The sequence below is a fragment of the Protomyctophum parallelum genome (assembly GCF_964188405.1).
Source record: "Protomyctophum parallelum genome assembly, chromosome: 18".
Classification (NCBI taxonomy): Eukaryota; Metazoa; Chordata; class Actinopteri; order Myctophiformes; family Myctophidae; genus Protomyctophum; species Protomyctophum parallelum.
In genome coordinates, this window is record NC_139716.1 from 22954374 (window position 1) to 22980847 (window position 26474).

General features: G+C 43.5%; 1 protein-coding gene across 1 annotated transcript in view; it reads left to right on the forward strand.

The window, feature by feature from the left end:
• Positions 1 to 952: 952 nt before the first annotated feature.
• LOC310875597 (RING finger protein 17-like) overlaps positions 953 to 26474 on the forward strand; it is a gene marked incomplete at both ends in the record, with an annotated part of 41000 nt that continues 15478 nt past the window's right edge. The window contains 24 exons of the mRNA XM_083788889.1: positions 953 to 1030; positions 3863 to 3979; positions 4334 to 4431; positions 4744 to 4852; positions 6095 to 6184; positions 7291 to 7394; positions 8718 to 8886; positions 9695 to 9771; positions 10170 to 10244; positions 10795 to 11102; positions 11999 to 12115; positions 12454 to 12612; positions 13125 to 13296; positions 13432 to 13582; positions 14689 to 14876; positions 15279 to 15408; positions 16962 to 17124; positions 17702 to 17817; positions 18607 to 18727; positions 19811 to 19928; positions 20448 to 20732; positions 22847 to 23009; positions 24337 to 24449; positions 25351 to 25441. Of these exons, the coding sequence (XP_083645015.1) occupies positions 953 to 1030; positions 3863 to 3979; positions 4334 to 4431; positions 4744 to 4852; positions 6095 to 6184; positions 7291 to 7394; positions 8718 to 8886; positions 9695 to 9771; positions 10170 to 10244; positions 10795 to 11102; positions 11999 to 12115; positions 12454 to 12612; positions 13125 to 13296; positions 13432 to 13582; positions 14689 to 14876; positions 15279 to 15408; positions 16962 to 17124; positions 17702 to 17817; positions 18607 to 18727; positions 19811 to 19928; positions 20448 to 20732; positions 22847 to 23009; positions 24337 to 24449; positions 25351 to 25441 (3312 nt within the window). The remainder of the gene's footprint in view (positions 1031 to 3862; positions 3980 to 4333; positions 4432 to 4743; positions 4853 to 6094; positions 6185 to 7290; positions 7395 to 8717; positions 8887 to 9694; positions 9772 to 10169; positions 10245 to 10794; positions 11103 to 11998; positions 12116 to 12453; positions 12613 to 13124; positions 13297 to 13431; positions 13583 to 14688; positions 14877 to 15278; positions 15409 to 16961; positions 17125 to 17701; positions 17818 to 18606; positions 18728 to 19810; positions 19929 to 20447; positions 20733 to 22846; positions 23010 to 24336; positions 24450 to 25350; positions 25442 to 26474) is intronic.

Here is a 26474-nt window from a genome sequence, read left to right on the forward strand (position 1 = left end):
ACGATCAAAACATGATAAAAAGAGAAGGATCCGGGCACACAAGGTTAAAAAAATGAGGAATGCCTTTATTAAATTAAAAGGCAACTGCCAACAGGTCTTCATCAGGGCAAGAATCTCTTTTTATCATCTTCTTTTTAATAGTTGTTCACAACATCATAGAGTCTCATGTGCCAATTTCACATTTTGTGATGAAATGTGGCCTATTTTTCTGAAAAGTCCTCTGAATGCCAACTTTTTGCATTTGCAAGTGGCATTCTTCTGTATTACAATGTTTTATAAGTCATTACCAATCAATTCCAGGCATGATTTGACATATTCAATTGTATTATAAGGATATGATATGAAAATGAATAAAAATGTGAATTTGAGTTATTTCTCATATAAAAGTGGTGGTAACAGGTAGAAAGCTACCAATTTGGTAGTGCTACCAGGGCTTAAATGATACCATGGGCATGTGGGAACATAAAATCGTCATTAGAACTTGCCACCAGAATCATGAAATTCTGGGCTCTGGCCCATGGCCTCATGTCAGGTTGCATACTTATTAGTAATTGTAGTAATCATGTGTGGCCAGAAGATGGGAGCAACGTCAATCTTTTGACGATAGTAGGCCTAGTCTTAAAAATGTCCTTTTTTAACAATGTTATTTTGTTATTTAGATTCCCGCCCCCGCTACTCGTTATTTTAGAAAACAGGCGCAAACAGCCGCTGATTTCCAATGCTTTACAGACATTCAGAATAACAAAAAACAGGTCTGTACGTGTTCTGTTGTTTCATTTTAGGTTTAAAAATAAAACATGATATTTTCTTGTTTTCTCAATTTTATTCTGAAGGGAAAAACAAATTATAATTATTACCCCGGACACATGGGTGATGGGTCCCGACCATAGACTGTAAAAAAATAGGTCCCGACCAACTGTTTGGGAAGCATGTGCTTGACCAACACAACGACATGGTAGAACAGCGCCCCCTGGAGTATAGCAGCAGGATTCACACTTCATCTTGGCTGGAAGAATTCAGCTGTGCCTGTGTAGGCTGTGTGTGATAAATAATGAAACTAACAAACACCGTTTGTAAAGTGATTAACAGTGACTTCATTTCGCTTACAACGTTGCTGTAAAACACTTTCCTCACAGACAGAGAGGATCATATCATGGACGAAACGCCCAACTCCTTGAATTGCAACTTCTGTGGACTTGGCTACATTTTGCCTGGTATGTAAATTCGGTAGATTTTTACCTTAATTGTCGTATTTTGCTGCGAGGTTCGTTTCGTTTGTGCTGTTCAATGGCGGATATTCGCCGTTCTAGTTGACTCAATATTTGGTGTTTGAATTCAGTTAAACCAGTGGTTTGCAACCCTTTTCATATCAAGGTCCATATTCTACATTTGAGCCACGCCACGGAACCACCATGACATTTAGCCTCTCAGACCCCAACTACAGAATATTTTGTTGTCTTTGGATAATTAATTGTGGATAATTTTTTATCCACAATTCCATGCTGTTGGCATAGGAGAGACAACAGGCAAACGTTGATCAAAATAACAATTCTTAGACTTCTTGTAAATTAACGGGCTATTTCACATTCAAAAACAGTTTTGGTCATTGCATCGTCTACTCAGTCTTATGTGAACACCCCATGACAGTTTTTAAGTTGCTTGCTTTCAATATTTAGATATTTGATGGTCATTTTAGCTACCCTAGCTCTGGTCCATAGCTCTAATGCGTTTCAGGGCAGAATCGTAGAAGCAGTAGAAGGCTATATGGACCAGAGCTACCCCAGCCTACCTTTTGATGAATTGAACAATGTGGACCCTGTTGTAAACAAGTGTAATGCTTAATTGGGTCGTCCACTCACAGTTGACAGTCTTTGTATTGAGTTTGTGCTTAAAATGTACTGTAAATTCTACAAACTGTTAATAAAGATTTCAATCAATCAATCAAAAGCCCCTTCCCATACACACCCATTGTATAACTTCAAAACCAGATTACGGTAATCAAAAACACTAAAAAAAAATTCTGTTGACTGATATTGTCCTTCAAATACGTGAGGGGCCGTGTTTTTTTTAATACTTTTTATGTTTATTTTCATATAATTCTTTTTGGAAAAGAATGAGGAGGAGGACACTGAAGGAGACTAAAACAATCCAAAACAATGATTAAAAACCAGTAAGACGCCTGAGGGCGAGAAGTGCACAGGTGACAGCAGACTGCTGGGCAAGCGCTGGCGCTTTGGCATTTGGGGGTCAGATCAACTCTCTGAATGATGTACTGGCCATATAGGCCAGGGGTAGGCAACCTGCGGCTCTAGAGCCACATGTGGCTCTTATAGGCCCTCTCCCGTGGCTCCCAGTTGCTACGGCAAAGAAGTATGAAAAGGAATAAGCGGTTTTCTTTTTATTTTCTTTTTTTACATTGAATCATAATTCATTATTGAATCAGAACAGGTCAGCTCCATATATGGAGATCTAAGGATAGGGGCGAGGTCATGTGCACGCATCCGCCTAGGTGACGGCAGACTGCTGGCGAGCACTGGCACTTTGGCATGGTGGGTCAGATCAACATATGGAATGAATTCTGTACTGGCCATATATGGAGCGTGTCTTGAATGTATAGGGTTTGATGTGGTCAGATCAACATATGGAATGTGAGAACAGGTCAGCTCCATATATGGAGATCTAATGGTGGCAGCGGGGGCAGTGTCTTGAGTGTACACTACAGGGCGACAGGGGTGATTGGATTGCATTGCATTGGCAAGCTTTCCCGAGATTTCTTGCGAAACATAGCAGAAGCAGAGCCATAGACAGTTGCGACATTGAGGGAGCAGAAAACAGCCTGTTCACGTGGTTCATGTACTCGCGCGAGCCCATAGACTCTGCATTCCGTAAACTTCCGGTGTCCCTATTCGCCAATAGAAGTATATGTAGAAGAGTCGTCATTGGACTGGCACCTTGAAGTGAATGGAGTTGTCGTAACTCTGTCTTACTGTCAAAAGGGAGACATCGAAGAGGAAGGATGGCTGTGTCTTTTGAGGGGCGCCCCTCCTATATACAGCTTTTGTCCCCACACGTCTCAATATTTGCCATTGACAATTAATGGAGAAATTAGGTCAAATGTCTGCCAAATATGACTTACATCTTGTCCCCACACGTCTCATATTTGCCATGGACAATGAAAGGAGAAATTAGGTCAAATGTCCGCCAAATATGATGTAAATTTAACCAACCAATCACATAAATTCAGTTGTTCATGAGATGATGTATGATGTATATCACACAGGTGTAATTTTTGTATTACTGTTTTCATTTAATACGACCGCAGGTCGCATTTACTATGAAATTGTGCATTTCCCGTCAGTCAGTTCTTCAGACTGACCTCAAACCCTTAGATCCCCATGACCAGAGAGACGGTGGCCTTGTGGTTAGTGTCCGCCCTGAAACTGGGAGGTCGGGGGTTCGATCCCTGGCCGGGTCATACCAAAGATTGTAAAAATGGGACCCAATGCCTCCCTGCTTGGCACTCTGCATCAATGGGTTGGACTCACCGCTCCAAGAGATGGGTCAAATGTGGAGAACAAATTTCACTGCGGTAACGTGTGTGACAAATTGTATTGACTTGTATGACTTTGACCTGATCTCTTCCGACATTCCATATGTTGATCTGACCTCAAACCCTGTAGACTCAAGACATGTTGCATATATGGCCAGTACATAATTCATTCCAGTACGTAATTCCATATATTGATCTGACCCCCCCCATGCCAAAGCGCCAGCGCTCGCCCAGCCTTTACCCAGGCGGATGCGGGCACTCACCCTCAGGGCGTCTTACTGGTTATTATTATGATGTTGTGTTTTTGGAGAGGATGACGCAACAGATCATGCCAACCTGCCCCTGGTGTTGCTGTGTGGACACATCTTCTGCACCGCCTGTGTCATCTCCATGGAGGTGGGAAACCGCATCCTGTGTCCAGATTGCAAGGTAGTTTAACCACTTATGATCAACTGTATGTCTTAATTCAACCATTAGACCCTCCAGAAAAATGCGATTGTGCGATTGCATAATTTACTGCGTATAATCAGACAAATGGCACAGATTTCATTTTTTCAAAAAGGTCGCATAATCGCACAAACTTAACGCATATTTCACCTCATAAACTCGCATAAAAACCCCACATAGTTTTGAACTTTTCGCATATTCCACATATGAACTTTTCACACATCTGTAAGCATAATCAAGGATTTTAGCCCGCATAATCAAGGAATTTAGCCTGCATAATCAAGGAATTTCAAGTGTTTTTCTGGAGGGTGAAATGATGCTAATCTTTCTTTCCAGGTTGAATCAGACCTGCCCAAGAATGGCGTGGGGGATATGGAGGTGGACACCAGAGTGATCGGCCTCATCTACACCGCCACAATGAACAAGAAGAGAAGGTATCGTCTGTCATGTCAGATAAGGGCAGATTCATACTGCTATTTTAGAGCCGAAACAAAGTCGGTTTTGGAGTTGTTCTAGGGCCGAATTTAGTTAGGCTCTATAAAAGTCAATTTATTCTCCCTCATGGCTAGCGCCAAACTCTCTTTTAAATAGTGGAGGTCTTTGACATGAATATGTTTTGTGGTCGATAAATGAGCTTTGCACCATGCATGGATACATAATGCGACTGACGCGGTGTGTGTGTGTGTGTGTGTGTGTGTCTGTTTGTGTGTGTGGCCTTTATCCGTTTTGATGTGTGTTGTAAACAGCTGCAGCGGCCGTGGCAACAACAGAGAGAGCAGACATCTCAGACATGGCCGCCGGCCCCCACCAGAGACCAAGAACCACGCCATTACAGAGGAGCCTATTTTACCACGGGTAAATAACATTACATTACATTTAGGGATGTCCCGATACACTTTTTACGTTTCCGATCCCGATACAATCAATTTCTGTGTTAGCCGATACCGAATACCGATACCAGAGACTAATATTTATAATAATACAAAAATAAAAAATATCTTATTTTGAAGTCCACCGACCGGGAATAGTGTGCATAGCTATCTAGCTATTATATCTCGTGTTGTGTTTATAGCAGACTCCTCACTCAAATGTGCACTTGCAGTTTGGGCAACTCCAAATCAAACTCCACATGCCCCAACATTTTATTTACCTGATATAGTGTCAACCCCTTACCCCTGTGTCAGATCTGTGGTTAGACTGGCATATTTGCAGATACCGATATGAACCGATATGACCAAATCTGATACTTTTCTGATACCGATACAGTATCAGGACATCTCTAATTACATTATATGTATAGCATTTAAGCTGCGCTGACAGCAGCATTCAAAAGCTGCCCCCTGTCTAGTGAAGAAAAGGTAAATAATAACATTACAAAGCAAAGGAGCCTAGTTAACCACTGGTAAATAACGGGTGAATTGTCAAGTAGCAGTCACAGGTATCTTGGCCAGGGGTGGGCAGGGGTTCTCAGAGTGTCACCAGGGTAATCTTTTTTCCAAAAGAAATATTGTAATTTTTTGAAAATGTTAGAATATATATTTCTATGGACATTTTTAACACCACAAATCTTGTATGGGGTCCTTCGTGGCACAAAATCTTTACAGATGGAGGGTCCGCGACTGGATACACATTACTTTAGGCTAGGGGGTCCTTGACATGAAAACGTTTGAGAACCACTGGTCCACACCAAGCACAATGATGATAATCATGTGGGCATTCACACTGACGTCAGTGTACTATTATTTTGGTGTGGTGAGGACTCTGCCATCCACTTGGTTGATTTAGAGAACCTTTAATGGCCCATTTATTTGTCTTTTTGAGTGGTGCAACCACTCCAAGGAACAGCAATGTCCGTGTCCGCCTATGTGTTCAACTATGTATGTGTTCAACTATGTATGTGTTAATTAGCACGAGTATGAGTACCAGTAGGGGCGCTGTTGTGCCAGAAAGAGAGATAGTGCTGTACTGTTGCCTGCTAATGAGAGAGAGAGAGAGAGAGAGAGAGAGAGAGAGAGGAGGGGGGGGGGGGGAGAGGGGAGTTGCACCACTCAGTTCACACAGGTGTGATTTATTTATTTAAATATGCGTTTCCTTTAGCCTTTTGCTGTGGGGAAAATAGAGAAGGCCTTGGAAGAAGGACTGGCCCGGGCTGCAGAGAATATGAGCCAGCTACAGCACATCCACCAGGTGAGATGGGGGGTGGGAGGGAGGGAGAGAGAGAGAGACACTTTCCCAAATGCATAGATATTAAAAAAAAAAAAAAAGACATTTGGGAGGGTAAGGAGTGTTTTTTGTGCAAAACTAATGCTTGAAATGGATTCAGAATCATGAAAATCCCCTAGTTTGATACGTCACATGCTACTTAAAGCATTATGAAATTTAGAAAATGTTGTCTTATACGGGTTGTTAATGGTCACCGAACTTCAAGCAACTGTCACAACGTTTCCCAAGGGAGATGGATTGGAAGAAATTGAGAGGTGATAGTAGATGCATCCGCCTGGGTGATGGCAGACTGCTGGGCCAGTGCTGGTGCTTTGGCATGGGGGGTCAGATCATATGGAATGTCAGAACAGGTCAGCTCCATACTGTATATGGAGATCTAAGGGTGACAGCGGGGCCAGTGTACAGGGTTTTATGAGGGCCCAGGTAGGGCCGGGCCTTAATTTTCGGGCCTGTTGAGAACTCTAGTTTTTGCCGGCCGCCGGGCACGGCTGCACTAATAACTTTGGGGCAGGCCCGTCTAGACTTTAAATGGTATCAGTCAAAAGGGAGACATTGAAGAGGAAGGCTGGGGAAGGATCAACATATGGAATGTCAGAACAGGTCAGCTCCATATATGGAGATCTAAGGGTTTGAGGTCAGAAGTAGCAGGCCAATATTGATGATGTCAAGGATCTCCATATATCGGCATTCCCATATGTGCTTAATATTGATGACATCAGGGATCTTTTTTTTCAGATTTTTCTAACTATTTCTAGGAGGCTTTGCTATTCAACAGTAATAAATCAATACTTATATTATTTCTTAGACTATTGTCTCTCACATGTGAATTCAAGAGATGTTTTTTTGACATAAGAAATATTAGGCTAAACACTCCAGCAGTTAAAATGGAAACGCTTGGTCAGAATTAAACAAGTTATTTCTGTCTGCATAAGCTAACTACCCTCCCAAACCACTAGGTTGCAGTCAAGGAGTTGTGGACTCCAGTAGGGGTGATCTGCCCTACACATGGGAGTTAGACAATCAACATTTTTGTACAGTGTGCATTCTACTGTTCTGCCCTTTATATCCAGACTCTGCTGACTGGCCGGAAGGTGCAGGTGACCAGGGAGAAAGCACGGCTGCATAATGCCATCAACGAAGTTGTCGACAGGGCCGTTAAACTGATCTATAAGAGGTACAGTTCAATATTATGACATTTTTTATACTTGTCGTCCCAAATGGGCTGCTAGAGCACCATCATGAGGCCAATTTTAACCCATGTGACCAACCTGAGACCAGATTCTACAAAGCCCTTCTAAATCATGACAGTTTTATGATAAACCTATGTTTCTATGTCAGTGGTTCTCAACGTTTTTCATGTCGAGGATCTATTTGGTTTCATTTTACACTCCCAGGAGTTTAATAATTGCATCTGCATGTGCACAATTAGAGAATGTAGAGGAATTATTTTTTTGTTATTTTATCCCACGATTTTGTAACCCATTCTTCACCCCTGTGTCAATTATCTAATGTGATCCTGGGCGCTACACACTAGGGATGCACCGATCCGGCTTTTTGGCATTCAATACCGATTTCGATACATGGGGGTCCAGTATCTGCCGATACAGAGTACCGATCCGATACCCCCCCACAAAGAAACGTAATAACCTATTAAGCTGTATGGCTCACTGTGTGGAGTCTGGAATCATTATTTTGTGTAAGGCAACATCAAGGCTTGACTTAAACATTACTTTCCCAACTTTGTAAAACAAAATGTAACAAACACAGATATAAATGCACTGAATTATTTATTAAATAACTGTGCAACAATTAGACCAGGTTAATGTGTTAACTACACACCCTCCGCCAACCTAGTCCCCATATATGGGGGACATGGGGAGAGCAACGGACTTGAACTCATGCTTCCTTCATGCCTGAGTGTCCAAGTTGCTCCTTTACACCTGACAGGGGGGAGTTTCCCTGTTTAGATGTAGCGCGTGGAAGGAACACGTTATTCCAAACAGTTCCTTTCCCCAGGCGCCCCGGCTGGCAGTTTAGAGATTACTGCATGTTTTTTGTGAGGGTACCTACCCTAGGGGACACGGGGAGAACATGCAAACTCCACACAGAAAGGCCCTTTCGCCAACCCCACCTTGGGTATGGACACTGATGACGTGGAGGAGGAAACACGTCGCCAGCACCCACAGCGTCCCGAGCGGGATTCGAACCCAGGACCTTCTAGCTGTGAGGCGACAGCACTACCAACTGTGCCACCGTGCCCCTTGAATCAATTGTTGTTTTTATCGTTTGCCTGTTATCTCTCCTAATGGTACCAACATCAATACAGCATGGAAATGTGGACATAATCTTTAGTTTGTTACTTAGTTTTGGATCTGAGAGGCTAAATGTCATCAAATGGTGGTCCGTGGCTCAAATGCAGAATAAATAATGGGCCTTGATATGAAAAGGGTTGAAAACCACTGATTTACATTATGTGTAATTTCTGTGCCAACAACAGGAAAGACACATTGTTGTGTGACCTGGCCAGCCTGGAGTCTTTCTTCTACTCCACCAACACGGAGGTGTCGCTGATCGAGAGGAGGATGAAAGAGCTGGAGATCGCCACGCAGAAGGCCAGGGGGGTGCGGAGCTGCCGCGCTCTGGAGAGCTACTGCAACGTAGACACGGTAAGCCAGGGGGGTGCAGAGCTGCCATGCTCTGGAGAGCTACTGCAACGTAGACACGGTAAGCCAGGGGGGTGCAGAGCTGCCATGCTCTGGAGAGCTACTGCAACGTAGACACGGTAAGCCAGGGGGGTGCAGAGCTGCCACGCTCTGGAGAGCTACTGCAACATAGACACGGTAAGCCAGGGGGGTGCAGAGCTGCCACGCTCTGGAGAGCTACTGCAACATAGACACGGTAAGCCAGGGGGGTGCAGAGCTGCCACGCTCTGGAGAGCTACTGCAACATAGACACGGTAAGCCAGGGGGGTGCAGAGCTGCCACGCTCTGGAGAGCTGCTGCAACGTAGACACGGTAAGCCAGGGGGGTGCAGAGCTGCCATGCTCTGGAGAGCTGCTGCAACGTAGACACGGTAAGCCAGGGGGGTGCAGCGCTGCCCTGGAGAGATACTGCAGCATGGAAACGGTACAGGGTGCTACTCTTTTTGGAATGGGATAAAACATGGCATACTGTAACTACATAATCTATAGTTTTTTTTTCCCCTCATACTTCTCCCCGTGATATTATATAAATTAAATCATAACCGTCACAGCCTAGAATATTGTCTAGAGTCCTATTGCCTCATCTGATTGATTCAGAATTCCACGATAGTACTGCAGATGACCCAGGCATCTCTTATAAAGGTTAGCTGTCAGTTTGTCTGGTAGAAAATAAGAAGTGGTTGGGAGATTGTGACTGCTACTGTGGCCCATACAGCATACAATTGCTTCTGCACTCATATATGTGTGCGTGTGTGTGTGCGTGTGCGTGTCAGGTGCTGGAGATCTTGCAGAGACCAGTGGATGTCCAGAGTGTTGATATGTCCTGTATTAATATAGACTCTGGACTGAGGTGAGAGTCATTGGAGTTCTGTGTTGATTTTGACAGCAAATGTAGATTTTAGTTTTAGTGACAGTCCCTTGAATAGTTTTCATTTAGTTTTAGTCACATTTTAGTCACCTGGAATGTTTTAGTGTCTAGTTTTAGTCGACTAAATATAAGATTTTGGTGGGCCTTGATGTAGTGGTAATGGCTGATTTTACAAGGTCACAATGTGTCGTGCTGCGACATGTTGTAAGCTTGTAGATCTTCTATTTTCAGCATTCAACCAAGTGTAAAATGACGCATGCACCCATGCATGTGCGTGTGGGCAGACACACACACACACACACACACACACACACACACACACACACATACACATTCACACAGTGAATATGTGCGTGTGTGTGTGTGTGTGTGTGTTCCAGCTGTGTACTCCAGGCAGACAGTGTGACCAAGTGTCTGGACCTGTATCTGAAGCTCCAAGCGGGTGAACCCAAAACGTGAGTTCCCAAACCTCCAAAACGACGCATTGTTTGATTGATCATTTTATTAGACAATAACATGCAAACAGTACAGTAAAGCACATTTGGTCCAAAAGGACAGCACCGAAGAAAGAACTTGCGGTCTTGTTTCCATTCGGGTCCCATGCATGAACATAACTATTGGGCCAGTAGAGTCTGTTTCCTGTTAACTTCCTGTTAATTGGATAAGAGTTTGTCCAAAATGAGTGAGAACAGGCACACACAGGATCAAAATGGCAATTCTTCTACATTCTCTAATTGTGTACACATGTAGATGCCAGATGTTTAACAATAATTTAACATGAAACCAAATTGACTCTATTACGGTCCAATTGGTTTCATTGTATGCTCTCAATAGTTAAAGATTTATATAAGGGTCCATTTGTTTACCAACTCTCCGTCATTTAGCTGGGGACCACCTGGAACCCCCTCAAGGACCACTGGTTGAAAACCACTGGGTTATTCCATGAATTCAATGAAAACACCCTAGGCAGTAATATTGGAATGAAGTTCCTCTGTTCCTTGTCAGTTTGTCAGAGGAGAAATTCCCCCGGCAGCAGCAGGAGGCCTCCAGCAGAAAGGTCCCCCCTCGGGACTGCTACGAACCCCCTCCCGTTCGCCGCAGAGAGTTCTTCAGGAGGAGGGCTGGTGGTGGCAGAGCGGGTGGTCGCTGCTCCACCCAAAGGCCTGGACCACCGGGACCACCACCACCACCTCACTCCCCCAAGGCCGGCCTCGGCCGGCGGCAGCAGCGTGGTCCCACTAACGCCGACACCACCGGACCACCGGACGTCTTGGTGGAGGAGGTTATTGAAGAGGAGGAGATGATGGAGGAAGGTTAGAGGGAGGGTTAATGTTTTTTTTGTTTGGTTTTAGGCTTCATAATCACAAATTGCACAGGGCAGATATGACTTGAATATACAAAGAAATGACTGACACATTTAATAATATAGCCTGCTTTAAAGAAAAAAAACATTGCCACGCGTGACGTGTAAGCTTGTAGATCATCTTATTATTATTTTTTTAACGTTTGAAAATGTATGAACATTTTTTAACATGAAAACGATTTTGACAATACATTTTGTAATGGAACCACTGCCTCAATGATGTGTTTTTGATGTGCGTTCAATATATGCTTTTAATTTCTTCCAGAATTGCCTCGCTGGACTGGCCATAAATATGTGAAAGGTGAGAGCCAGCAACTCTGAACAGGGAGACCACCTCTAGAGCTCAACCATCACAGAATAAATGTTTTATAAAAGAGCACTTAACTAAATGCCTAAAATGTAAATGATGAAAATGGCAAAGTAAAGGAAGAATTATAATTATTAAACACTAGTGCCCTAGTAGTGTTCCCTATTCTGGACATTTCATAATGGGAAAACATCCCAAAAAATAGCTGATCTACAAACTTAGAATGCATTACGAGGCGTAGTGAGCTTGTATGGTAGATCAGCTATTTTTTGGCGAAGAGACTTGGTGTAGAGAGGAAATGATATAATTTGCTGACCCTGGTCAAGAAATTATATTACTAGGGTCATTTTTATCAGTGGTTCTCAACCAGTGGTCCGGCGACCACCAATGGTCCTTGAGGGGACCAGCTAAATGGAGAGTTGGTAACCAAATAGACCTTGATATGAAAAAAGGTTGAAAACCACTGATTTAAAACGGTTAATCACCGTTTAAACATTCTGTGTCAGACATGTGGAACCTCTCTCTGGTCCTCCTTGCAGCTCCGTCTCACCCCACTCTCCCAACCACTGCTCCTGGTACGGCCAGCAATAAGAGGAAGACCGCCATGGGGAAAAAGAAAGCGGGAACAACGCCTGCCAAACAGGCATGTAGGACAGGTACTGTTTGGAGGAAATGCCACTCGACTGTGTACTGTATATCATCACTGTCGGCCAGAATATTCTAAGACGATTGGCGCTAGAACACTTCCGCGAGCCTGGCACAACAATGGACGATTATCACTTCAGGGTCATTCGGGACCAGATAGCGCTCCTCCTTCTCTGCTTATATCGTTCATTCTGTCGGCACTGGCCTCACGTTACCGCCTATGGAGACATGAGGGATTGTGTTAAAGAGGTTTCTGTACATAAACATTATTTGTATTATGTGTTCTTAGTGAAACCAGATAAATTCCACACACGTACAGATGAAGCATCTCATCATGTGTCTCTTCCAGAGCGCCAGTTGGTTCAGGTTATCCACGTGGAAAGCCCCAACCATTTCTACGTGCGCTACCTGACCGAGAGGAAGCAGAACATCCGTCTCACCAGGAAGATCAGCGACAACTGCAGCGAAGACGGGAGCCTTTTCTCTCTTGGAGACACCATTAAGACTGGTGCGTGCGTGCGTGCGTGCGCGCGTAAATGGTGCATTTATATAGCACCTTTATCCAAGACGTTTTACATAGATGAGAGATGATGAGATGAGATTCAATTCATTGTAAAAGTACAGTACAAGTACAGTACAATACATCTGCAAAGTGCAAACATGAAAAGTGATGCATCAAGTGCAGGTCAGTAAGTAAATGCAGTAAGAGCAGTAGACATTAAATAAATAAATAAATAAGGATATTATAAGTGATCAATAAAGAATAGACAATATTAGACTATATATATAGACTAAGGTGCAGTGACCAAACTGACCATATTGCACGAGTCCACAAGGATTGTGGATTACATTCACCCATTCACATGTAGTCAGGGGATATTAATAAAACCTGGGAATACATTTCTTACCAAGAATCTTCTTCACCAATGTGTTTGTAAAGGTGTACTGTCTACTAACATATCCCACATTGGTTTATATGTGTGTGTGTGTGTGGTTAATGTGTCCTCCTCTCCTCTCCAGGCAGTGTGGTGTTTGTGTATGCCAAGGAAGACGTGTGGTGTCGGGCTACGGTGTTAGAGATCATCCAGAGGGACACCCAGGAGGTGGTGACGTCCTGCCCCGTCACAAAGCTCTCCTGCCTCAGGCTCTTCCTCCCGGACTACGGCTTCACCAAGGACATCCGATTCGGACTGTACGTACTACATTGTGACTACACTACTATATTGTGAAAGGCGAGCGTATTCTTGTATTCCCTTGCACTACTCTTTTAATCATCCAAACTTTGTTCTCTCCTCAACTGCTTCGTCCCGCCGCCACCATCACCCAGTGAGACGGGGATGACGGTGAACGATGAGTCCATGCTGGAGGCTGTTAACGAGCACGTGAGGAAGGCTCCCACGTTGCTGCAGGATGAGCTGAGATACTTTGCTCCTCAAGCTATCAAATGCTCCCTCAAGGACCTGATCCCCGTTGACTTGGTAGGAACACTGACATTATACTATGGGTGCTACCAATATTTATAGAGTTGTCCCGATTATTATTTTTTCAGACCGAGTACGAGTACAAGTACAACATGTTTAGTACTCGCCGATACCGAGTACCGATACGAGTACTTTTTATATATGTTTACTAACTACTTATTTTACCCCCTTTTTCTTCTGATTTAATTTCATTGTCATGCCTTGTACTTGTAATGATGCTGTAAAATTCAATTACCACAATCACAATCGGCCTGAAACGATTTTTGAAAAAATATCAAATTCCAATTTTTTTATTTAGCTTATTAGCAATAAATCATTTTGTTCTAACTAGTGTCAATTAAATGTTTTGGTACTTGGGTCAGAGTATCGGGGCTGGTTCCGAGTACCGAGTACTTGAGCTGGGTGGTATCAGCCCGAGTCGACAACTCTAAATATTTACAAGCCACTTTACAGAAAATTCGCTTAATAATAAGCAGACATGACAACTCTGGGTGCAACATTTATCGATTAAATCAATTATACACAAATTATGAATTCCCTTCTCGATTTCTCGGGTGGCGCATTAACCCATTAAAACCGGGAAAGCATCTGTTAATTTTCGATTTTAGCGTTGGCTATTCAAATAATGTCACTGGTGGACGGGTTTCTTTTTTTTTTTTTTTTCAAGATATTTTTTTGCGGCTTACGCCTTTTATTGATTTTTGAAGGGACAGACAGTAGGCTGACAGGAAACGGGAGAGAGATGGGGGGATGACATGCAGTAAAGGCCGTGTCGGGCTCGGGAGTCGAACCCGCGGCACACTGCGACTGGATTACCAGTCAGGTGCCCAGACCGTTACGCCACGGCCTGGGCCGGTGGACGGGTTTCTGAACTGCTCACAGCCCTCCTATGAGACACAAGACAGAGACAAAAAATTGTGGCATTTTATCATCAACATTAGTGAGGACTGGTATATGAAGCTAGGTTGAAACGTGGTGAAGTGGTCCTTTTAATGAGTTAAATGGCTTTGTCCACACAACAGATACACGTGGTGGTGGACAAAATGTTGACTATTTTGTGTGTGTGTGCGTGTGTGTGTGCGTGTGCGCGTGCCTGTGCCCAGGCTCGAGGCTGGAGCAGGGAGGCTCGCGATGAGTTCCGTGCTGTGGTGGGCTCGGCGGCCGTGGAGATGCAGCTGTACGGACAGGACAAGGACTGTCTGCTGGTGGACCTCAGGAAGGCGTCCATGGACAGAGCCAGCGAAGTGCCCATCTCTGTGAGAGAATACCTCATCTTCATGGAGGTGGCCAGGTCTGCTCTGAGGCTTCTGTCTCTCTCTTTTTAGTTTAGTTTAGATTTTTTATTTAGAAAGAACCATTGACTTAGTTAAAAGTAAAACCCATTAACACATGTTTTGCGCAATGCTGCGCACAGCCGTTCACTTCCTTGTGTATGGCCCCTTTAGGTCCTAAAGTCAATTGTTGGAGTTAGCACGGCTCAAAAAGACACGCATTGCATTGCAATGAACATCACTGATGACATTTAGGTGAAAAAAGAACAGAAAAAAAAAAAAAAAGATTGGTAATAAAATAAAATAAAATTGTTGCTAAAAAGCAACGCTGGGTCTTAGAGGGTTAATGGTTAAAGAACTGAAAGTGTAATATAAGCTTCAAATGTTAGTAATACCTGCCGTCCCTCTCCCGTCCTCCTCAGGTTCTACACGTCACTGCCCTCCAGTAGGACTCCTCTGCAGTACTACCCTTGTACCTACCCCAAGGTCGGCAGAGAATGCAACGCAGTGGTCACCCATATCAACAGCCCCTCTGACTTCTACATACAACTGGTAGCGCACGCACGCACGCACGCACGCACGCACGCACGCACGCACGCACGCACGCACGCACGCATGCACAGACAGACAGACAGACAGACAGACAGACAGACAGACGAGAGAGAGACAGAGACACACACACACGTTTCTAGTACTATACTTTTTGAGGGCCGCTAGCCCCTCCTATATCCAGCTTTCCCAAATGTGTCACACACATTTGGGAAAGCGATAGTCGAGTTTCGAAGCACCCGTAATGCCAAATTAGTTTGGTAAAGAGCGGCGCGCACGGGGCACCGCGCGCCTGCATGGAGATGTCCGCTAGTGCAGGCTGCGTCATCTCTCCTTATTCTCCGGTATTCTATGTATTTACCGAACTTTCCTTTTCGCTTCATACCATTCCGTAGAGACGACCTACACGCACGATCTATATAACAAATGAAAGCCCTAATTTCATAGTTTACACAGAATTTTGACATTTTTAGTGAGTTTTTTATGATCAGTACTTTATTTTAGATTTTTTACAAAGACATAAAACAGAAAACCTACAATACAAACATAAGCAACAACAGCAGAGTACGTATTCATGGACAGACAAGATAGATAAGATAAACAAATAAAAATAAAAATAAAGGAAAATAAAGGAAAAATCTAATTAAAATGTGAAAATAGTTTACATTATTTACACGACCAAACACAGCATCATCAATATGATATCAATCAATAAACAATCAAGAGGGCATTGCCTGACCATGGATCACACCAAGGGACCTGCAACATGACTGAGGAACACGTCCCACTTCAGATCATATTTATCCAACTGATTATTCATCTTAAAGGATAACCTCTCCAAAGCAGCCACAATACCGAGCTGAGTGAACCATACATGTGCTGGAGGTAAAACCTCAGGCTTCCATTCCTTAACAATGATCTTCCTGCCCACCATTAATGCTGTTTGAATCCAGTCAGCTAGAGGTGCAGGGAGGTGTTTTAGTGGCGATGGGTCACCCAGAATAAAGAGAGCTGGTGTATAAGGAATATCCTGGTTTGTGATTTGCATTATATTCTCATGAATAGCACACCATAGCGTCTGTACCCATTTTGAGCGAGTTTTCAGTGAGTTGTGACTTAATGAAAAGACAAGTGTTCTTGGCTCTGTGGGGTGGGAGAAAAAAAAAAGAAAAAGAGGCACTTAAAGGCAATGACACGTGGACTGGTGATTGGTTTAATTGTAACGCCCAAACCACACCTATGCATAATATAACGGGTAACGGAGGTGTTTTAGGGATTTAGACAGGTAACTAAAATACCAACTTTAGTGGGGGAACACCCCTTCCCCACTGCTAAATCCCAAAACAGTGTATTTAGAAAGATCAAACGAAATTGGAGCCCATAGTGTCTATTTTATGTCATGATGTACCATGATAAGATCACTTCACACAGGTGTGATTTTGGTTTTCTTTTTGAGGACCTCTTATGCACAGCTTTGTGTGTCTGTAGCATGGAATGTGATGATTTGATTGGCTGATGTGTGATGATGACGCTGCATCATCTCCCCCTCCCCCCAGGTCGACAGCATGGAGTTCTTGCTGCTTTCCAACAAGCTCCAGGAGTTCTACTCCAGCCTGCCTGAGTCCAGAGACCATGACCTGCAGCTCTACTGCCCCGTGCTGCAGCAGGCTTGTGTGGCGCGCTACAACCACCTCAGCTGGAGCAGGGCCAAGGTCATAGGTGTGTGTGTGTGTGTGTGTGTGTGTGTGTCCGTGTGTCTGTGTGTCTGTCTGTGTTTGACTGACTGACTGACTCATAGATCTGCTTTTGGCTTCTGTGGCCCTAATACATGGAATGACGTGCAAACAACATTAAAATTGACCACATTGGTACCCTTGAGTGGTTTTAAAACCTTGGTGAGCAATCTGAGCATACAGACCCCCACAATATGTAACTGTTTTTAGATCGAGAGTCGTTTTAAAACCTTGGTGAGCACACAGATCCCCACAATATGTAACTGTGGCTTCTATTTGTAACCTATGTAGTAATTCACATGTATACCTTTTATTGATGTTCTGACGTATTGTGATGCTTTTTTTATATTGTATTACTCGACGACACTGAAATTACTCAGTGTAATTTCGAGAATAAATAAAACTTGAATGAATGAATGATGACATTTTTGTGTGTGTGTGTGTGTGTGTGTGTGTGTGTGTGTGTGTGTGTGTGTGTGTGTGTGTGTGTGTGTGTGTGTGTGTGTGTGTGTGTGTGTGTGTGTGTGTGTGTGTGTGTGTGTGTGTGTTTGTGTCGCGTGCAGGACATCCTGGGGGCAGGAAGGTGGAAGTGATGTATGTGGACTTTGGCAACAAGGACATCCTTTGTGTCAGCGAGCTGAGGAAGATCAAGGATGAGTTCTTCTCCCTCCCTGTCATGGTTAGAGGAAAGCTGAATAAAAATAGAAAAAACAACTGCATTGAAAATAAACCTGTAGGTGTGCAATTAATCGCAGTCCCCCGCTGACTTCCTAGTTTTTCACTAACCTTTGGAAGAAGCATGCGGTTATCGTCGTTCCGTTTCGTGAAAATCCACTTTAAAATGTGATCGTTTGTAATGGTGGTGTTGAAAAGATTATCCGCCGCGCGACAGCAACTCGTGAACGGGAGGGAAAGTGTTATTCGTGATGCTGACATTGACATTCATGAATGGATTCACAAATCTTTTGTTTAGTTTGTAGTGTACTAAAAGGTAATGGAAGTAAATTCATCTGTTTTCACTATGGATAATTAGAAAGCACTCTTTTTTTATTAGTCACACAGTGATGGGGATATAAACCAGTGGTTCCCAATGTTTTTCATGTCAAGGATCCCCCAAATTGACACCAATTAGGCCGCGGACCCCCATTTGAAAAGATATGCCAGGGACCCCCATGCATAAGAGAAGATTTTAGGTCTCTGGCAGTGATTCTCAACCATTTCATTTCAAGGACCCCCAATTTGACATGCATTAGGCTACGGATCCCCATTTAATGGCATTTCTAATATCTGCGACCCCATTTGTATTGTAAAAATCTACATTTAGTTAACTCTGAGAGTGTAAGACCCATGAGGGTCCATTTGGTTCCAAACTATCATTTAGCTGAGGACCCCCTGGAACTCCCTCAAGGACCCCTGGGGATCCCCGGAACCACTGATATAACTGTGTCCTTTCCGTGTTGTCCTGCAGGCCATTCAGTGCTGTCTGTCCAAAGTGTGTCCTCATGATGGAGACTCCTGGAATGAGACTGCCATAAAAAGATTCCAGGGCCTCACCTTCCAGAAAGCGGGGGTCACTGTGCTGGCCACAGGTACTGTTGTTTTTTTTTGTTTTTTTTCAAGATTTAGTTTTAACTTTTTTTTGCCTTTATTGATAGTTATTAGTGAAGATATACAGGAAAGAGGGAGAGAGAGAAGGGGCGCAGCAAAGCTCGTCATGAACGGGACTCGAACACGCAACACGCTGTCATATGGCCAGTGCCCATATGTGGCATGCGCCTGGACCACAAGGCCAGCGGGCACCCCAAGTACTGTTAAAAGGCTTTCCACGTGGGGAGCAACCGGCGCTTGTCACTGCGGGCGTTCAGGTCCTGATTATCAACTGAAACGTGAAATGTGTTGTCCTTTTAGCAGTGGTTTTCAACCAGTGGTCCGGAGACCATCAGTTGTCCTTGAGGGAGTTCCAGGTGGTCCCCAGCTAAATGATGGAGAGTTGGTAACCAAATGGATACTTATAAATCTTTTTGAGAGTGTAAAATGGAACCAAATGGACCCGTACAGGTCCGTTTGGTTTAATTTTACACTCTCAAGAGTTACATTATCGTTAAACATCTTTGTTGCTTAATTTATTTGCGATCGGTTTTGATATAAATACATCTCCGTCCGTTCATTAATCTCCGTCCTGAGCGCTGGGCGTTACTATTTGATAGGCCGGAGAACTCCGTTTATGCCGCTGGGGGTGTTAAAAGGCTACTACAGTGAAGTCGGTTCATGGAAGTTGTTGTATGTAGGGTATTATCTGACGAGGTAAAAGTCGCAAAAACTTACACATACAGTACTAAATTGTTTATAGGGTCAATATAAGTAAAATAAATTAGGCATAGTCTTTCCATGAGTATCTTTTTATATTTTTCCAAAAAGAATACAAACAGCCAATAGCGCATTAAGTTATGAACCTTGAACCTAAGGCAACTAAAACAATTGTAACAGTTGTTTTTTCTGTAGTATATAAGGCAGTGTGTTTGAATCTGCATACAGGGCTCCCGCCCTCCCACCCCTCACTGGTGCGAAATCGGGTAAACAAACGGGGTCGCGTCTCTTACACATGGCACTGTGTGTGTGTGTGTGTGTTTTTAAATAGGTGTAACTTCTTTCACTAACTGTCCCCCATGTAGCCAAGGCACCCAAATCCAAGCCACAGCCCGTCTCTCTGTACCAGAGTCCCCTCAATGGACCGCTGACCAACATAAATGAGTTGCTGATTGCAGAGGAGCTGGCCTGCTTCAGGACGTGGTGAGACGTTCTTTGTAGTTACTGTGCTTTGTTTTCCATCTTAAGCCATTCAGGGCGGGAACCCCTTTTGGTGTTTTAAGGATTATGTTATACTTTAGCTATTGAAAATGTGGCGCAAATCATATATTCGTAGATGTCGTCTACACAATTAGAGAATTAAATTAATTGTCATCTGTTGTCTCCCCTATGCTACCAACATCAATTTTGAAACAAAATCAACGACAACAAAATATTCTTTCGTTTTGGGTCTGAGAGGCCAAATCTCATCAATTGGTGGTCCGTGGCTCAAATACCAAATAAATAATGGTCCTTGACATGAAAATGGTTGAAAACCACTGGTCTGGACAAAATTGGATGTACGGTCAAATGCAACTGGTTCGGTGGAGTCATGCATACAACTGTGATTGTGGATTAGACCACATGTCCACTTGTCCAGACCATTCCACCCACCACCCTTTTCTCCTCTGCCTTTCCTCTCTTTCCTGCCTTTCTGCACACACTCCTTGTCCTTCCCTGCAGTGTCGGCGACACAGAGCCCTGCGCTGAGGACCCAGTTGTGTGGGACCCTCCAATGGAGGTCATAGCCTCCTCTGGGCAGGAGTCTTTGCCCAATGGCGGTGGCGCCGGTGGCAGTGCGTCAGACCAAGGAAGCCTCCGAGGCCAGTCTCTGGATACGGTGGACTTCCAGCCCAATCTAGAGCTCCCTGCCGCTGGCCTGGAGGAGCTGAAGGTCAGGGTCACCCATGTCAACTCTCCTGGGAGCTTCTACGTCCAGCTCACCCAGAACAATTTCCAGCTTAAAAAGTGAGTGGTATCATGGATTTGGCCATATTTACAAATGGCAATATGTGTCACGGAATACGTCTTATCTTCGGCAATATTTTCCAAGATGACTAGTGATATGCCGTAGAGTAGACCGTAGTACTAGTCATACTGGCCAGTCTGTTGTTCTGTAGCCGGGGGTCCACCTATGCTTTATATGGCAGTGTTTCTCAACCTATGTACCGCGGCACTTTACTGTGCCTTTGATATGTCCAGGTGTGCCGCCTGATTTGTCAGAAAGTTAGTATTACTTTCTGTCAAAATCAGGCGGCACACTAACCCTCCCCCGAAAGCAATATTAGAGCTACTGGGCTGCAGGCTTCCTATTGTTGCGTTGTCATACGTGACGTCTAACCATTAGACGTGCGATAACAACAACACGGAACAATAGACTAAAGACGCTCGGCCATTGAAATGTTAATGCTTAGATGCATGCAGAAGAGGCTACATTTCGCTCCCTCCCGAAAGACTGGAGCGCGCAGAGCGCATATGCACGTAGACAGCAGACACATACAGTCCTACATGTCCCCCGACCCAAACACTGAGGAGGTAAAGTAAACGTGCCGTTTTTGTGATTAAACATAATGTGCCACGAAAAATAGCTGTCCATAGCTGTCCAAACATGATCGCCTCGTTCGGCCAACAAAATATATCTCCCTCCCTCGACAGAAGCGCAGTGATGCCTGATTTATTCTTTGACGTACACGTGTTATGCTTGCATGCTGAAAATGGCTGATCGACAAGCTCACAACGCGTTGCCGACGCAACGCGTTGTGAGCTTGTCGATCAGCTATTTTTAGCACGTGGAAATATGCAGGCTGTGAGAACTGAGACCCTTCACAATAAAAGCATGCAGCTTTCACAAGATGGCCCATAATAAAGACAAGGAAAAGGATTAAGAATTAGGTGGCATTTCACATTGCATATGAGCTATTTTTTTCTCCAAAATGTATTTAAAAAAATATATATAATAAGGAATTTGTATGTGTGTGTGTGTGTATATATATATATATATATATATATATATATATATATACATATATATAATGTATGTATATATATATAGATAGGCCTATACACCGTATGGTGTGCCCCGAGATTTTTAGGCTATGAAAAGTGTGCCCTGGAGCACAAAAGGTTGGGGAAACACTGTTCTATGGCATAGGCAGCTCCCGGCAGGATCCGCTGGGAGAATCTAGACGCAGCTGAGCGACATGAGACGAATTAATTAATTAGAGCGACAGAGAGAGAGAGAGAGGAGTGTGTGTGTGTGTGTGTACGTGTGTGCGTCAATTTAACAAACGATCAGAAATCAGCAGAGAGTGATCAACGTTTGCGCTACTGTATGCCGAATTGAAGTGGACTCGGCCCCAGACTTTTTTTTCTCTCCCTGGAAATAAAAACGTCTGGGTTTCCGAGGCTAGTTGTTCTGTTATGCAGAATCCTGCCAGTAATCATGTAGGTATTAGGGCTGCTAGGCGGTGTCTCCTGTGGAATTGCAATTCCGTGCTATTTCACCGTGTTTTGTGGGAGACTGGGTAGGTGTGCTCTATGTGGGAGATAAACCCTCTGCGTCGTGTTCTATGCAAACTGTGTGCTCTGCAGTGTTTGTTTCGTCGACTAAAAACTAAGACGAAAAATGTTCGTCGACTACCTTTTTCCACTGACAAAAACGAAATGGAAACTAAATAAAAGAAAACTAAGCTATGATGACTAAAACTATGACCAAATATACTGACAATTTCGTCAACAAATAAAAACTAGACTAAAATGTTATGAAGGTACTTGGTTGCATGCTGAAAATAGCCGATCTACGTATCTTGTAGATCTGCTATTTTGTGTGTAAAATCAGTCATTACGGCGGCATCAAGGCCCGCTAAAATACATTTTAATCAACTAAATCAACTGTAGTTTTAGTTGACTAAAATCTTATGATATTATGAACACTAAAACATTCCAGGTGACTAAAATGTGACTAAAACTAAGTGAAAACCATTCAAGAGACAATGACTAAAACTAAAATCAAAATGTGCTGCCTAAAAACAACACTGGTGCTCCGTGCGGAGGATGAACCTTCTGCGTGGTCTTCTCTCCAGACTGTGTGAGCTGTTGAAGCAGGACTGTGTTTCTACGGAGCCCCATGGGGAGGACCACATCGTCGTCCAGTGGGAGGCAGACATGTTCTGTGCCGTCCTGAACAACGGATGCTGGGAGAGAGGACAGGTCTACAGCACCGTGGCATCCACCAGCATGGCTGAGGTATCATCTCTTTTCTTTTTATTATTTTATCCCACGATTTTGCAACCCATTTCTTTCACCCAGTGTCAATTATCTAATGTGATCCTGGGCGCTACACTTCCTCTGCCAGGCAGCGGACAGACCTCGTGCTTCCTTCGATGCATGAGGAGTCCAGGCTGCTTCTTTTCACCTGGCCGATGAATTGAACTTGTGGACCCTGTTGTAAACAAGTGTAATGCTTAATTGGGTCGTCCACTCACAGTTAACAGTCTTTGTATTGAGTTTGTGCTTGAAATGTACTGTAAATTCTGCAAACTGTTAATAAATATTTCAATCAATCAATCAATCAGCCGGACGTAGCGCGTGGAAGGAACACGTTATTCCGCCCGGTTCCTTTCCCCTCCATCAGGCGCCCCGGCTGGCCAGGGGTAGTTTAGAGACCAGGATTACTGCATGTTTTTTGTGAGGGTATCTAGTACCCTACGGGACACAGGGAGAACATGCAAACTCCACACAGAAAGGCCGGTATCATCTCTGATCTTCTATCACACTGTCGGCGATTAGTGCTTCCATTCCCGCTGAAACCGTTTCATATAGAAGGCTTTTCAGATCCTAGAGTTATTAATAATGTCTCAATTGTTGCTTAGTCTTTATTGTCATTCATAACTTTACATCAGAGATGGACGGCTGAAAGAATTTACAGAATAGAATAAACTCAGAAATGAGTGAAAATCAATAATGTAACCAACACTAAAATAATTGGCCAAACCATTTAACATATTACATTTGCCTTGACGCATTACACATACTGTAATAGATCCCTATTTTATTTCACATGATATAAGTCCATAGGATTACACTTAAATTGATATTGCACACACATACTATTAAACTGCATATGCTTTTCCAGTGTTGGATAATTTATCACATCTCAAGTATGTATTTTTAGTTAGCTGCTTATTATGTGTTCTTAATTTGGGGTGGGTATAAAAAAGGGGATTCTACTGTCAGTACAAATCAGTGGTTTTCAACCAGTGGTCCAGGGACCACCAGTGGTCCTTGAGGGGGTTCCAGGTGGTCCCCAGCTAAATGATGGAGAGTTGGTGACCAAATGGACCCTTATAGAACTTTAACTCTCGAGAGCGTACAATGAAACCAGGTCCATTTGGTTTTATTTTACGCTCTCAAGAGTTAAATTATTTTTAAACATTTTTAAACATTACGTAATTTACAATAAGTCTATACACAATTCAAGAATGTAAAAGAAGAATGTTGTAACCCTGATTTGCAGTTAATACTAATAATAATTACCATGTGGTCTCTGTCTCCCTCTGGTGGCTGTGTTTAGGTGAGACGTTGTGACTATGGCAACAAAGTGTCTGTGCAAATCAGCAGCCTGAGGCCCCTCCAAGCTTCCCTCATTGGCTCCCTGGCATTAGAGTGTACCCTCTGTGACATCAGGTAGGGCCAAATTCACAACGGAAATATACCACCAGGTGTAAATGAAATGCGTAATGATATCATATTTATCCGTCCGATCAAGCTGCGACAAGCTCACGTGTCATTCAGCAAAGGTGGCGTAATGAATTAATTTGTGCGGATCGCCTGTGTATCTCATTTCGCCTCTTTCCCAAGCGATTCACCTTACTTAGTAGAGGTGCTGGGTTCGAATGTGACAACAGAAGAATGAACCCATGAGTGCGCGCTTCTTCCTTTTCTTTGTCTCATACAAAATTGTAGCCAGTACCTGGAAGGAGCGCAGGTGTAAAATGATGTAGGAGTGCTCCCGACATGATATCCAAACTGCTCTGCTTCTTCAAAAAAAAAAGAAGGAAAAAAACTTACTGTTAATTCAATAAATATTGACCCAGGAATTACTAGTATACCGAAGCGTCCCAAATATTTCAGATGAAAGGGCAGGTTTCATAAAGCTTATACTGGCTTCTCTCCATCGAAGCCTTAACTCATTTAGGGCGGGAACCCTTTTTGGTGTTTGGTATTAAAAATAGCAGATCTACAAGCTAATAGCACGACACTCTGTGCCGTGCTATGAGCTTGTAGGTCTGCTATTTTTTGAAAAATCATGAAAATGTGTTGCAAATCTTTGAATACATATATTCTTTCAGAGCGAGCGTTTTTAACTCAAATCCTTGCTTCTGGGGGGGTCCCTGGAACAACATATTTTCCGATGGGGGTCGGCGGCCAAATAAATTTTTGGGGTCGTTTTAAATGACATAGTTTGAGCACAACTGACATAGAAACATGACAGAAAACTGTCATGATTTAGAAGACATTTTGTAGAATCGTTCCCAGGTCAAAATGGGTTAATCATTGTCATGTGTGTCGCTCTCTGTCTCCGCAGGCCAGCTGGAGGTAGCTCCACTTGGACGGCCACCGCCTGTGACTTCATGTCCTACTATGTGACTGGAGCCATGGCCACCATGACCATAAAGGTATGTACATCTCTCTCCTCACATCTCTTCGTCTCTCCTTGTAGATGGCTGTGTTGTCTCCAGTGTGAAGTTTTCACTGTCAGTGGACCAACACCATGCACATAACATGGCCCCAAATCATCCATCTATTTATCTATTAGGATATTTTACAGCACTGTGTGAGTGTGTGCTTCCGTATGTTTACAAGCTTTATTGTATACTGATTTCCTTTTCCAGCAGCACTTGGCACCTTGCCCACAGAGCCAAAACTACTAGTAATTGGTGTACTACTGACCATGGTATTACTGTGCTTAACTGACCAGCCAATATGCCTGACCTGAACCCCACAGAGAATCTATGTTGTATTGTCATGAGGAAGGTGTGGTTCTACAATACAAATGACTTTAAATCTAGGCTTCCATAACTCAGTGCCACAGGCTTATCACCCCCATGCCACGCCCCATTGATGAAATTATTTGTTTAAAAGTAGCCCAGACCACGTATTGAGTGCATAAATTAACATACAGATGGTCGACATTTCTGTATTGTGTTTTTTTTTCTCATAAAATATTGTAATATTTTAGATAGTGTTTTTTAATTTTCATGAGCTGTATGCCAGAATCATCAAGATTAAAACAAAAAAAGGTTAAATATTTCACTTTATGCGCAATATAAAAAAAAATTGAGAAGCACCTGTATGTGAAATGGCGTGTATTGTGCTGGCTCTGGTGGTGTTTTTATTCATTCCATGTGTTGTGTAGGAGCTGACCGAGCATTTACTTATTCCATATGAGCGAGTTCAGTCAGGAAACTCAGTTCATTAAGGCCGCCTCAGCATCACGTTCTCATTCACATGATCCACTCATCCAATCACACACTCCATTTTCATACCGGCTATTTAAACTGGAAGTTTGCACCGCTCATCCTGCTTGCTTGCTGCTGCATACTGATACTGCTGCTTAAACTTTTGCTGCTCACCCTCCTCCACCCCAGCTGCCACCTGTCTCACCCTCCTCCACCCCAGCTACCACCTGTCGTTTTGGATCTGCTGTTT